The sequence below is a fragment of the Salmo salar genome, chromosome ssa13 (genome assembly GCF_905237065.1).
Source record: "Salmo salar chromosome ssa13, Ssal_v3.1, whole genome shotgun sequence".
NCBI lineage: Eukaryota > Metazoa > Chordata > Actinopteri > Salmoniformes > Salmonidae > Salmo > Salmo salar.
This window is the reverse complement of record NC_059454.1, coordinates 86296372-86312128: the sequence shown is the minus strand read 5'-3', so window position 1 is coordinate 86312128 and position 15757 is coordinate 86296372. Positions and strand designations below refer to the sequence as shown.

At 39.2% G+C, this 15757-nt stretch overlaps 1 protein-coding gene across 2 annotated transcripts in view; it reads left to right on the top strand.

Moving 5' to 3' along the window:
• The first annotated feature begins 293 nt into the window (after nt 1-293).
• Nucleotides 294-15757, top strand: part of LOC106567780 (ephrin-B1) — a 77345-nt gene continuing 61881 nt past the window's right edge. Inside the window, exon 1 of one of the 2 annotated variants that reach the window (XM_014137507.2) lies at nt 294-1407. In XM_014137507.2, coding sequence (XP_013992982.1) covers nt 1289-1407 — 119 coding nt within the window. In that variant the 5' untranslated portion in view covers nt 294-1288. Of the gene's footprint in view, nt 1408-11955; nt 12087-15757 lie in introns of those variants that run through there. The other variant, XM_014137508.2, reaches the window with a different exon arrangement.

Sequence of the window (15757 nt, the reverse complement as noted above, 5' to 3'; positions counted from 1 at the left end):
CTTATAAAGGCAAAATGTATTACCTCTGTTGATTGTGGAGACATTCCCGGTGCAGGCCAACATATTCACCATGTCTAATCAACGCATATTTATACAAAATAGTCCGCACATATGTTGAAAATGATAAGTATCTCTTAATTGCCATGTATTGACTGTAAAAGGCCCAGACTGTACTATGCCGAGTCCCTTCGGTCAAGGGAATGATGAACAACTGAATAATGAGAGGACTCCGCCAAGCTGCCTTGATTGGTTGGGAGGTCAGGGCTATCAAAGCGTTGCTTTACGTACGCAGCAGTGTGTGCGAAGGAGTATCGTATGCCAGTTTGGAGTGTGCACTGTACGCTGGAACTATCACTGGAAAAACTCATTGCGAGTTCAAGTTAAATAGGCACAAGATTTCACTTTATTTCCCAGCTGTTTTCTTTTTTTTTATAGATTCTAAACTGGATTATTCACCCGTAGCCTATCAATGTCGTGATTCATGCACTTTGGATGAAGCAGTTCAGAACGGACTTCGAACATGAGTTGGTGTCTTCAATATACAGGCAGACTGTAACATCTCAAGTGGATTGGAATTTCAATGCACGGGAGATTAACTTCCACCTGAAATAAGGATTTTGCGCATTTTATCGCGAGTGTTTTGGAGTCTGCTACTACACATATGGAGTAGGCTATTTTGGAGATACGCAAAATGTTTTCTGTTAGAGCGTTATTATAGACGATACAATGAAATTGACTTATCTATAGACAACGGGTTCACCATACAAAGAAGAGTATAAGAAAACAGACGTGCCAGAGATCTTCCCTGAAGCAAGGACAAAGGGGTCACATTTACAGTATCGGATTGTTAAATGTGCATCAACAACTGTAAAACGCACTCCAGCGCACGGGGTTCGCGGGCGAAGACTCCACTTGTTAACCGACTCAACATTATTTTCTGACCAGTGACATTTTGAAACTTGTTATATCAAGGAGTTTAAACGTACGCATACCTTACAAATCTATTCGACACTGGTAAGGTGATGAGATAAAGAATCCAGAACATTGTTTTACCTGCAATATACTCTTGTTCTGCTTGCATAGCCTGCACGGAACAGAGGAAACAGGATTTCATGATATCTATTCAGTGATGGTTATCATTTGTCATTTTAAACGTGATTTTACGCATGATCTACATGCGACACTAGCGAATGGGATCTAGAATTGTGCAAGCTTTACACTGTATCCATTTTTGTTTTATGATTTCATCGCGCCGTTGATTAATTTGCCTGACTGAATAAACGTGGAAATGGCAGGCTCGGGTTCCAATTGGAAGTACTACCTTTGGTTTTTGACAGTCTTGTGCAGGTCGCTGTTGCCCGTGGCCAAAACGTTGGAATCGGTGGTTTGGAACTCACAAAACCCCAAGTAAGTGTTCAATGTGCAAATCTAGGATATATTAGACATATAGCCTATATCTGTATTACCATGCATTGAATACAACACAGCGCTCATGCTATTCTATTAGCATGTGTAAAGATGCTAATGGTCAACACATATGCATAGGCGCCTGGACATGTTTCCAACTACTATTTGCGCTGAATGACATTCAGGGCTCTGTAATGTGCTGGCTCTGATGCCTCACACCGTGTTGAATGGAAAAGCATAGGCCTACTGTAAAACAATATGAAGTGGAATCATGGGGAAAGCCAGACATGGTTTGATAGCCTATACATCATAAAGGCCGTATTTTAAACCATCAATAATAAGCATAGTTCAGTTCTGCCTAGTGAGTCATTCATGGATTTCTTGATGTTATGGTAAATGTATTTCATTCAAGCTATGTTCGTTATTTAGATAGGATTCAATAATGTCATTATTCAACTTCCAACCAACATTTATGAGGTGCCAAATTCACCTAGAATCATTCAGGCCCCATCATTTACTGTTAGGGAAGCCTACATCTCTACTGCAGAAGAGTGGTCTCTATAATCAAGTGAGCGGCAGCAACTGCTCCTGGTGTGTGTGTGTGAGTGTGTGTGTGTGTGTGTGTGTGTGTGTGTGTGTGTGTGTGTGTGTGTTTTCAGGTGCTCTCCTCTGGATGGATTGACACATTTATAAATGTGTTTTCCAAGTTTAATCCATATCTTTCTGGCTTTGAGGATAGATACATTGCCTAATATAACATCCCCACTCAACATACTTCAGTCCTCAGAGCGTAACAGGGATTTTTACAATATATAAGCCTTTTGTGGTATTTTGTTATTTGACCTAGATGAAGACATATCAAACATCTATATGTTTCATATGTATTTCAATCCAAGTTATTCCTGGAATAATTTCTAATCCTGCAAAACCGAGTCTCCAATAGATTCTATAGGTAGTTTCTGGCAGTTGAGGCCTGTCTGTCTTTAATAATGTTATAGTGTATAAAATAACAATAACAATATCAGCTTAATTGGATGCTTGGATAATATAATTATTTATTTATTTTTTAAATATATGCAAGATACATCACTCTCTGCTACCTTGTGGTACCACTTAAATTTGTTCCCTTATATTACTTTAATCTTTACTGATTGAAGAGATTTCTCCCAAGGGTTTATATATATATATATATATATATATATATATATATATATATATATATATATATATATGTATGTGTGTGTGTGTGTATATATATAACCCTTGGGCAAAATCTCTTCAATCAGTAAAGATTAAAGTAATATAAGGGAACAAATTTAAGTGGTACCACAAGGTAGCAGAGAGTGATGTATCTTGCATATATTTACAAATATATATATATATATATATATATATATATTATCCAAGCATCCAATTAAGCTGATAAGGTGAATCACACCTTTTTATAATTAACTTAAAAAGCTGAAATATTGAGAACACATCTCTATTATTCTTGAAAGCAATAACTGAGGGCATCGGTATTCAGGATTTAAACACCAGCCATGGATGGAGTCAAGTGAAGTGGCCTAGTCCTGGCCTTGTTCACTCAACAGTGCACAGTTTAAAATAAGTCACGACACGGAACAACGTAAAAGTGCTGACAGAGACAAGTCTTTAATTGCCATTGAGCAGTTGTTAAAAAACGGGCTGTTTTGTTTTACAACAGTTGGTGGCTGTTTTCTCAAGTAAGTTAATGTTTGTTTACTTATCCACCGAGTGGTATTGCTTTGCTTTGCCTACAATGCTGGTAGCTAGGTCGTCCAGAGTGCAGCCAGCCACTTAAAAGCTGATTACAGATCTATTGGCCCATGAGGACATGAAGACTTGATGATGTTCATACAGGCATCAAAATAAGTTAATTGATATGTTATAAATTGAATTCACACAAAAAATATTGATGATTGCACCTCCAGAGAAGCTAACTTCAAAACATAATAGATATATTTTCTTTCCAATGTATAAACTAAAACTGTTCATTTTATTCAGAGCTGAGTCACGTTTATTTTGTTTATTTTGCTGAATTGGTGCAGACTAAGTTTGCTCCAACTGCACCTGTGGGTTTTGAATTGGAATGTAGCAGCCATTTTGTATCAAGACATTGTATGTCAAACAAATTAGTTCGGATGAGTTTCATTGTGTGTTCAGTGTGGATGTAAACTCAAACTTCAGTTCTCAAATGATCATAGATCACACAAAATGTCAACATAAGTAATGTATTTCGAAGAAGACATTGTCTCAAGTGTTTAATATTGCCTTATAACAAAACAGGCCAAAGCAAGTCTTTTCAGGGACGCTAAATAAACATTGTTTGAGTTCTTGTTGACTGTAATGATTTTATGACTCGAGGTGATGGCCCAGAAATAGGCTCAATAGATGTCTAACTCGGACATATGGAATAACACTACCCCCATGCAAGCGCTGGCAAATCACTCTGTAAAGCAGCTTACAGGGCTTTCCACAGTAATTCCAGGCAGATCGACTCACCAATTTTTTTAAGACACATTTACGCAAAGGCCCCTGGTATACAATTTTTTGTCTGTTAGTTGTGCATGTTCGACAGCACTTCTTATTACATGTTAAATATAATTTAAGATTCTGTGATTTCCAATTTTTTCTCCATACGATACTTGACGTCTCTGTCAATGTTGACTCAAATTGTCTGCATACAGTTTCAAATAGGACACATAGCCAGTATTGATGGATCAACACTAAACTTAGCTGAGACGTACTGTATGTTGGGACTTTTATTTTGGCACTCAGTATTTCTGTTACTTGTTCAGAGTGAGGAAAGCTTTAGGGTTGCTACTATTCCCTTCTCCACTCTTTATTATTTTCCCTTATTAAAATGATGTAGCCGGCCCACCACATCGAGTCATACGCACTTCAGATACACTGTCTGCTGATTCCTCCCCAGTACCAGACCACTGGCGTAGATAGCCCACACTAATTTTACAGCTATACACTTAAGAAAAGCACTCCATTCATGTAATCACATGAAGTCACACTCTAACACGTAGATAGGCCTACTGTGATACAGAGATCAAACTCGTACAGCATTGAAAAGCAGATCTAGTGATTGGGTACATGAGGAACAGCTTGTGGTAGACCAGGGAACTTCACAGAATGCGTAAGAGTGTAAACACTAGACACAATACAAAGATTAATGCATATAAATGCAGTTGTTCTTTGATCACAAGCCAACATTTTAAGATATTGTTAACATTTTGGAAAAGTTGTTTCTTGCAGACTTCTAATTTATATGTTCAAATCCACAATCGATAAAGGTATTCCAAATTCAATTTCAGGCATATATTTACAAATATTTACTATTACAACCAGTAGATTTGTATTTTTTTCTGTGATATTACTGTAGGAGTATTTTTTTATTTCTTTTTTACAAGAGGGATGGATAAGCATAGATAATATTTTCCAATACAATTTTTTCTACCTAAGAGAAAGAAGGGGATATAGTTGGTAATTGGATTTATTGATATTGAACAAACCTGTTTCTTTCTAATTTCTCAGGAGGGAATGAAATGAGTAGGTAATTGAAAATCTGTCTTTCATTAACAAAGGACATTTCTCTAAATTCCTCTGAGAAGTGAGCTCACTAGCAACTTAAGATAGGTTTACCTGCATTTACTATATTGTAGATCTACCATGAAAAAGAGGGAGAATATTTTGTTCAAAGTACAATCAAATATATTATGACAAACCTTTCTTTATTTTGTTATATGAGCATCTTGTTCTAGCCGTAGAAAAAATACTTCATGTCATATTTGTCATCTTAAAATGTAGTGTGTTGTAGCAATTTCCATGTTGGGCTCACTGATATCCCACACAAACATTGAGAAAGAATATAGTAGTTTGTCACCTAGATTGACAGTGGTTATCATACATGTTTTTCATATTTTGTTGCATTACAAAGTGGGATTGAAATAGATTTAATTGGGCTTTTTTTTGTCATTGATCTACACAACATGCTCCATAATGTCAAAGTGAAAAGAATTCTACACATTTTTACAAATGAATGCAAATTCAATAGCTAAAATGTAGTCATTGCGTAAGTATTTACCCCCTTTGTTTAGGCAAGCCTAAATTAATTAATGAGTAACAAATCACATAATAAGTTATTTGGACTCACTCTGTGTGAAATAATAGCGGTTTACATGATTTTTTTAATGACTACCCCTTATTCTGTCTCCCAAACATACAGCATCTGTAATATCCCTCAGTCGAGTATTGAGTTTCAAGCACAGATTCAACTACAAAGACCAAACTTTTTGAAAGCCTCATAAAGAAGGGCAGTGATTAGTAGATGGGTAACAACAAATCAGACATTGAGTATCTCTTTAAGCATGGTCAAGTTAATAACTGGGCTGTGGATTATGTATTAAACCAACCAGACACATCAAAGATACAGTCGTCCTTCTGAACTGAGCCGCAGGACAGGTAGAAAACTGCTCAGGGATGTCACCATGAGGCTATTATTTTAGAAATGAGTTCAATGGCTGTGATGGGAGAAAACTGAGGATGGACCAACAACATTGCAGTGACTCCACAATAATGACCTAAATGACAGAGTAAAAAGAAGAATAAAAATAAACAGAATCCAAAACATGCATATGTATGCAGCAAGGCACTAAAGCAATACTGCAGAAATACACTGCAAAGGAGTACACTTTTTGGCCTTATGTTTGGGGCGAATCCAACACCTGACGTCACTGAGAAACTGCCTCCTTATTTTCAAGCATGGTGGTGGCTGCATCATGGCATGGGTATGCTTGACAGCGGCAATGACTGGGGAGGTTTTCAGGATAAAAAGCTAGAGCTAAGCACAGACAAAATCCTAGAGGAAAACCTGCTTTAATCTGCTTTACAGCAGACACTGGGAGAGGAGTTCACTTTTCAGCAGGACAATAATCTACAACACATGGTCAAATCTACACTGGAGTTGTTTACCTGGAAGACAGTGAATGTTCCTGAGTGTCCAAATTGCAGTTATGACTTTAATCTGCTTGAAAATCGATGGCAAGGCTTGAAAATGGCTGTCTAGCCATGATCCCTAACACCTTGACCGAACTTGAAGAATTTTGAAAACAATTATGGGAAAATATTTTTAATAGACTTATCTAATAAGACTCACAGGGGTGAATACTTATCTAGTCAAGATATGTTAGTGTTTTATTTTTCATTAATCTTAATCTTCCACTGCCATTACATAGTATTGTGTGTAGATCTTTTTTGTTATTGTTGATTGAGTGATTGATATGATTTATTTAAGTGTCATATACCTACTGGTGCCCAGCCCACATGGGCTTACAAGACACTACTAAACACAGTACCATTTTTCTTGTACTCAAAACAAAATAACATTTTACAAATTATATGCATACAATAATCATGGCCAGTACAGCTACCATCTAGCCACACTACACAAACAGTGCATTTCTCCTTCTCCTCCAGGCATTGTGAACAATCTGAGCAATCTCAAACACGCCCTGTCTGAAACAAAATTCAAGCCTCTGCTCGTCCCATAAGCAGAATACTTCAGGGTTATCGCCACATTTTTTATATATACAAAAAAAGAACATGTCTCAGATCGTCATACAGAGGGCTATAAAACACTAAATTGATTTTCGATTTCTTCAAGATCACACAGTAGGCATGTTCTAAAAATTATCTTCAGGCACTCTGTTAAATTTACACGTCTTTATAACCAGAGGGAGGGTGCCGGATCTGAGTTGTGCGCTAACTGACCTTTGGCTTTTTGTTAGGTTCAGGTGGACATATGGTTCAGTGATGTAGTTCTCTTTGATGAGAGTGTACGTTCTAAGTTTAGGTTTAAACCAAATATCAGCTGCCCAATTTTCCTTTTGGATCAGAAAACGCTTGTCCTTGATTTGGTTAACACCACATGGAAATATGTTCCTGAAATTACCATATTTTTGGTGAAACTCCATTTCAGTTTCACAATAAATAGATAATTCTCTAGCCCATGGATAGTTATGAGTAAGGTCCCAGTCCAGATTTTTTTTGTGATTCTGTGTTCTGGCATATTTATCAGTCTATTCCATAGACGTACCATGTCAGCTTGTCTATATATTTTGTAGATGTGGTCAGTATAGATGTGATCATTGATTTTGTAACTTTGTAACTCAATAAAATGTGAATAAATCCAAGGGGGGTGAATACATACGATAGTCCCTGTACTACATGTAGGATGCTGTTCTGCTTTTGAGACCCATCACTGCTAGACCTCATAAATTCACCCTGCCATCTCTCTCCCTTGTGAGAACAATAGCAATGTAATCCTGTCCTGTATTTCCCAAGATTATGGGTTATGTGTCAGATAGAGCCAAGCAGGTGGTGGCCAGTTAGTCCTACTGTATGTCTTCAAGAGACTAGATTTGCTGTTTTTAACCATTGGCGCATGTGAAATATAGGCAATGGAAAGCTTTTAGACAACTTGCATTTACACACTAACAATAATAGTTTCATAATATTGTTAAGGTCTCCTCACGGAGGTTATGATAGGACAACAGGAGACTGGCTGTTAAGAAGAAAAAAGTTTGAACGCAGTATCATTCCATTTGATTGTGCACTTCATACCATAATTATACTGTAGTCAATGATTCAGAAATTATCTTTGCCTTTTAAAGCCAGGGAGTATTATTTTCGTCTGTGCTCAGTGCGCTATCTTGAAATCAGACCCTCTAACTAGGTAATTTAACTAACCCCATAATAAATCCTCAGTCAAAAACAAGTCAAAAAGAGAAAGGAGACACCAAAGGTTAATGTTTTAACTATCCAGTTAATGTATTATTAAAGTTATCAATTAGGGAGTGAAACCTCTGAAATCACACACTGTGAAGACCAATACGAGAGACTATCTGTCTTCAGTGACTGGTCTATGGTTATGTCAACAGTTCGACGTGATGTTGTAAAATGGGAGAAAACATTGCATTTGATTTGTGTTTTAATTATTCTCACAAAGTCACATATAGACATTTACGGATATAGCTTGGTCGGGAGATTCAGCAGCGTATGATAAATGGAAAAGATATCGAGTGTCCTGTGTGTTTAATACATTAGAGCCAAGTGGAGTAGCTCAAGCTTTGCCTGACTGTGCCATCATGATCAATGCGCCTGTGATTAAAAGTGACAGTCTAGAGATTAACTCTGTCACTGTTTAAATAGGCTGTGCCAACCCTCCAGCCTTTAATAAACCCACCCATGCCCCTGCTCCCTAGGTTTCAGCCGTAGTTTACACAAGAAAGAGATTCCTTTGAGAAGTGTCACAGGAGTGGTTTTGTTCTCTTCCTGCCCTCATCCCTTCATGCTGGTTCTGATAACGTTTCACAGAAACCCAGACCCCATCACAAAGAGGAGAGATTTAGAGCCACCTCAGGACGGCTTAGCACAAAAATGAAAGGAACGTAAAAGCAGTCATTGTGTCATTAGGCACTCTAATATTCCACTTTTAGAAAGTAGTGGAGCTACTATTCCAGACAGTTGTCTGAGTCTACCTTTTTCAGCCATTAATGGCTTGATTCTGATCAACTGAGCACCCGAGGAAGGTCATTGTACGTACATACCATTGTGAGATATACAAGGCATAGTTTTAGACATTTTATTATCTTGGTTAACTCAGAACTAAAGTCTTGCGTAATTGGTTAGATACTCGATTAAGTTCTGGGTACATACATTTGAAGTCGGAAGTTTACATACACCTTAGCCAAATACATTTAAACTCCGTTTTTCACAATTCCTGACATTTAGTACAAATTCCCTGTCTTGGGTCAGTTAGGATCACCACTTTATTTTAAGAATGTGAAATGTCAGAATAATAGTACAGAGAATGATTTATTTCAGCTTTTATTTCTTTCATCACATTCCCAGTGGGTCAGAAGTTTACATACACTCAATTAGTATTTGGTAGCATTGCCTTTAAATTGTTTAACTTTGGTCAAACGTTTCGGGTAGCCTTCCACAAGCTTCCCACAATATGTTGGGTGAATTTAGGCCCATTCCTCCTGACAGAGCTGGTGTAACTGAGTCAGGTTTGTAGGCCTCCTGCTGGCACACGCTTTTTCAGTTCTGCCCACAAATTCTCTATAGGATTGAGGTCAGGGCTTTGCGATGGCCACTCCAATACCTTGACTTTGTTGTCCTTAAGCCATTTTGCCACAACTTTGGAAGTATGCTTGGGGTCATTGTCCATTTGGAAGATCCATTTGCGACCAAGCTTTAACTTCCTGACTGATGTCTTGAGGTGTTGCTTCAATATATCCACGTAATTTTCCTACCTCATGATGCCATCTATTTTGTGAAGTGCACCAGTCCCTCCTGCAGCAAAGCACCCCCACAACATGATGCTGCCACCCCCGTGCTTCATGTTGGGATGGTGTTCTTCGGCTTGCAAGCCTCCCCCCTTTTCCTCCAAACATAACGATGGTCATTATGGCCAAACAGTTCTATTTTGTTCCATCAGACCAAAGGACATTTCTCCAAAAAGTACGATCTTTGTCCCCATGTGCAGTTGCAAACCGTTGGCTGGCTTTTTTTATGGCGGTTTTGGAGTAGTGGCTTCTTCCTTGCTGAGCTGCCTTTCAGGTTGTCGATATAGGGCTCGTTTTACTGTGGATATAGATACTTTTGTACCTGTTTCCTCCAGCATCTTCACAAGGTTCTTTGCTGTTGTTCTGGGATTGATTTGCACTTTTCGCACCAAGGTACGTTCATCTCCAGGAGACAGAATGCGTCCCTTTCCTGAGCGGTATGCCGGCTGCGTGGTCCCATGGTGTTTATACTTGCATACTGTTGTTTGTACAGATGAACGTGGTACCTTCAGGCATTTGGAAATTGCTCCCAAGGAAGAACCAGACTTGTGGAGGTCTATAATTTTTTTCTGTGGTCTTGGCTGATTTCTTTAGATTTTCCCATGATGTCAAGCAAATGTAACCGATGTGAAATGGCTAGCTAATTAGCGGGCTGCGCGCTAATAGCATTTCAATCAGAGATGTCACTTGCTCTGAGACCTTGAAGTAGTTCTTCCCCTTGCTCTGCAAGGGCCGTGGCTTTTGTGGAGCGATGGGTAACGATGCTTCGAGGGTAGCTCTTGTTTATGTGTGCCGAGGGTCCCTGGTTCAAGCCCAGGTAGGGGCGAGGAGAGGGACGGAAACTAAACTGTTACATTGATGCTGTTGACCCGGATCACTGGTTGCTGCGGAAAAGGAGGAGGTCAAAAGGGGGGTGAGTGTAATTGATGTGAAATGGTTAGCGGGGTGCGCGCTAATAGTATGTCAATCGTGACTTCACTCGCTCTGAGACCTTGAAGTAGTTGTTCCCCTTGCTCTGCAAGTGTAACCGATGTGAAATGGCTAGTTAGTTAGTGGTGGTGCGCGCTAATAGCGTTTCAATCAGTGACGTCACTCGCTCTGAGACTTGAAGTAAGGTTTCCCCTTGCGTTGCAAGTGCCGCGGCTTTTGTGGCGCGATGGGTAACGATGCTTCGTGGGGTGGCAGTTGTTGATGTGTGCAAGGGTCCCTGGTTTGAGCCCAGGTTGGGGCGAAGAGAGGGACGTAACCTACACTGTTACACAAGGGCCATGGCTATTGTGGGGCGATGGGTAACGATGTGTCGTGGGAGGCAGTTGTTGATGTGTGCAGAGGGTCCCTGGTTTGAGCACAGGTAGGGGTGAGGAGAGGGACAGAAGCTATACTGTTACACAAAGAGGTATTGAGTTTGAAGGTAGGCCTTGAAATACATCCACATGTACACCTATTGACTCAAATTATGTCAATTAGCCTATCAGAAGCTTCTAAAGCCATGACATCATTTTCTGGAATTTTCCAAGCTGTTTAAAGGCACAATCAACTTAGTGTATGTAAACTTCTGACCCACTGGAATTGTGATACAGTGAAATAATCTGTCTGTCAACAATTGTTGGAAAAAGTACTTGTGTCATGCACAAAGTAGATGTCCTAACCGACTTACCAAAAGTATAGTTTGTTTAGAAGAAATTTGTGGAGTGGTTGAAAATGAGTTTTAATGACTCCAACCTTTCCGAAATAGAATTATGATGATAACACCTGCTAAATTGTGATTTGTCCGAATAACCAGTGAAGAAAAACCCAACCTGGAACTAATCCTGCTCATCTCACGCATCCCGTTGTATCATTATAGATCTACGGTCATAGAGATCCTATGAAATTACTAGAGGGGCTATGTCATAAACCTTCAAAGTTCCAGAATAAGGTGAAAATGAAAACCATTATACGCCGAGTCAATATTCACGTCATAAGAAGGAATTCCCTCGACCACGCTCACAAATTGGGGAAAACAACATTCCTTCCCATTCACCCCCATTGTAAAAGAGAGAACTTCGTTGTAGGTTTTTAGTTATACAGAAATAACAAAACATGCCGAAATGTTGATGTGTTGTTCAATGTACATGTAACCAGGTCAAAAATCCCGACCTATGGATCGCAATGCTCCTATGTAGGAAAAAATAGAGCATGCGAGATGAGCCCTGTGGCTTCACGCTATTCGCCTTTGTAGAGTGGGAAATGTGGGGAATCGGTGTCCAAGTAGGCTGGCTACACGTTACTATGTCTGTGGAAAACATTCCATCACAGGTAAGACATGTATCTTGTTTAGTATAGTCCATTTATAACGCCACTCACTATTTCTAGCTGTATAGTCAATTTGTTTGTGTTGTAGGGCTTGGCTAGCTTAATGTTCTGGTCGGTAGCTAGCTAACTCACTCGGCTCCTACCATCGTCATGAATAGGGGCATGAGGGAAGCCCTACAATATTATGTTTTTCTAAGTAGTGAGAACAGGCAATGTTGAAAAGTAATCTTTAGACATGTTGTACTTTTGTAATTGACTAAAACAAGAAGACAACAAGAAAATTGTGTTTGAAAAGGGTCACGTTTTTGCTGTGAGCTAATGAGGTAACCTAGGTAACCACAGGTTGTTTTCCCAACAGGCGGGCATTCTATTTAATACCGATTGGGACTATTGTTTGAATGTAATATTGGCAGTTAAAGGTGCACTATGCAGAAATCGCTCGGCCATTTCCTGGTTGCAAAAATTCTAATAGTTACCTAATTTCAGTTTATGTGACAAAACAAGCAAGTATAGTGTAGAGAATTATTGTGCCATCTAAACCGCTGTGAAATATATTTTCCATAACCCAAAATATTGTATTTTCAGCTGGTGTACAAAACCAAAAGTAAAAGACCTAAAAACTAAACTTAAAGCTTCAATATGTAATTTTTTGGGAGAGCTGACAAAATGTACATAGAAATGTGACGTATTATATATATATGTCATTCTCATTGAAAGCAAGTCTACAAATGTTAGATCAGTTCCATATGCGCTATTTTTATGCTTCCTGTTTTCAAGTTTAGTTTTTGCATCTTTTGCTTTCGGTTTTGTACACCAGCTTCAAACAGCTGAAAATACAATATTTTGGGTTATGGAAAATATATTTTACAGCGGTTTAGATGATACAATGATTCTCCACAGTATATTTGCTTGTTTTGTCACATAAACTGAAATTTGGTGAACTATAAGAATTTTAGCAACCAGGAGATGGATGAGCTATTTCTACATAGTGCATCTTTAAGAACAGGAAGCATAGAAATAGCGCACATAGGACAGATCCACCGCTTCTTAGACTTGCTTTCAATGAGAATGACAGATCTATAACTCACATTTCTATATGACTTTAGTCAGGTTGCCCAAAAAGTTGCATATTGCAAATTTTATTTAAAAAAAAAATGGAACCATTCCTCTGTCTGGCTAACAAACATACAGTGCAGATAAATTATTACAATTAATTATTTTACATAATATCTTATCACATAACTGGAAAACCATGATTGACCAACTCCCTGACCAAAGTGGCTAACCTTTATCCCATCATAAGAAGGTTCATGTCCATTTGTGTGTATGTTTTCTGTCCACAAGAGATTAGACATTTTGAGATGAAGACTTGAGAACTGTTACCTCATCTTATGTCTATGAAAACATCGATGTTTCTCCATTCTCATGTGGGCCACATTCTCCTATCTGAGTGCTCTGTAGCTGACTGATAAGGTCAGTCTAAGTGGCCTTTCCCTTTTCGTTACTTATTTAAATCAATACATGAAAAGGGAATATTCAGGGGAATGTTTTACAGCATGTTTTCTCAGGGCTACTCTGGGGAGTGAGCTTTCCACCCAAATGCATGACCCAAATCTCTTGCAGTAACATATGTATTTTCTAGCTGTTACAATTGTTTTCATGTGACGACTAGTATGTGCAGGACCTTTTATGAATCTGTTGACAGTCTGGATGTAAAGTTCCTTAGCACTGACTCATGGATTCACAGCCCTCTAAATGAAATACTGAGCTCTCCAATGCAATGAAAGATACCAAATGCTTAAGGGGCAACTAATAATTAATGTTGTCTGATTGTTGAACATGTGTCATTAGATTGGACCCCAAAGCAGTTACCATTACAAAGGCGCTCATATGTAGACAAAGGAAGCTGAGAAGCAGAGATCAGTTATTTCAAGTTTCTGGATATATTTGAAAGGCACATTCAGAAGCGTAGTACATTAGTGGTAGTCCTATAGAAAATTATATAAAATAGCCACTGGTGTGTGGTTCGGAAAGGTTATATTTTCATTACCGACATTTTGTATAAAGTTGCATGAGAAAATGGATGCATGTGTTTTTCCATCTCTCGTCACAGCCGTTACATACAGTTGACTGAAAACCATTGAGTTCATATTTATTGGCAGAGTAGGCTGAGTCATTGTTGAGCGCCACAAGAACGGCATTGTTTGGCACACTCGATCCATGACCATTCCTAAGTTAACTACAACATTCATTTAACTCCACTAAACAATCAAGGGCTTGGGATAATGCGGTTGGGGGGGTGTCAGTTCTACATGCCTAGCTCATTCTTGCACAAAAATGGCGGAGAGGTTACTGTACAGAATGGGGATTGTGTAGCACAAGGGGAGAAGAACAGATGTTAGATATCAGAGGCACAGATCACACAAAGGGTATTCCACCAAACACTCTCACCTTGGAACTCGGCACACACATCGCCCCAACCAACTGTGAGATTTGGAAACAGATATTGCTTTCCACAAATGCATATGATTCCCCTAACATAGTGCTCTTTGTTTTTGAGGGCTTCAACAATATAATAGTTTTTGTATTCACAGTTTGTAGCAGAACTTATTTTACTTATGGTGGTCTGTGTTAATAGTAGTTTCTTAAAAGTTGTTTTGAATCGTTTTGTTTTAATGGTAAGGACGGCTAAAGGTGCGGTCATGTATAGACATGCTATGTCTCTTCTTGTATTATCTTGTATCTTAAAATCAATGTTGTTATATCCTCACACACACACACACACACAGAGAGACTCTGATCGGATCTGAATCCATTAGTTACACCTATGTATTGAGCAGGATCCCAAACAGGGAAGCGAGTGGTTTGATCTTCTTCATGGAGAGGACAGCAGTAGGGAAACCCATGTGTCTCTCTGCATTCCAAATCTAGTTCCTGGCTCTGGAACGGATGGATGTGACAGCCATTCCAAAGCCCATTAGAACTTGCGTTTCAGAATAGATTTAACTAAATGGCTGATGCCGTGAGCCTGATAGGCCGAGTCTTCCGTAAGTGTGTCACTGCGCCAGATGGACTCTTTGCTAGAATACATTTTATTATTAATTATGAAACAGACCCTTTAATTTGTACCGTGCATCATGAAAGAAATCACACAGCAGAAATGGCATAACACAGACAGAGTGATTATAACCATATAGACCCTGACTGTGACAAATAGATAACAGCCACCTTTCAAATTTCATGAACATGAATTCTTCTCCCTCTCTGAGGGTGCACGTCAGATGGGAGCCGCCTTGAGGTTTTCCTCTCTCCTTTGTCTGGCCGTCCAGCTCTATGAAGGCTAGTGATCCAATGTGTCTGTAAACCAGGGCTTTCTCCATGCCACCTTTAACCCATTCTACTGGGGCTCCTTGAAGGCCCTCTCGAGGCGTTGCTATGTGAATGACCAGCATGAAAGGATTCCCTAGTCCACTGCACAGAGTTTGGGGGGAGGAGGGGGGTGGATTAAAAGTCACGCTGTTAACGGCACAGCTCCCAAGGATTGGCGGACCCTCAAACCGCCGAGTGCCCTGGCAGCTGGAGAGGCCAGCTCAAAAGCCCCACGCCGGGAAGCATTCTCTCCCGCTCTTTACAGGAGGCTGCTAAGGAATCTGCACATACACAGAGGGGAATAA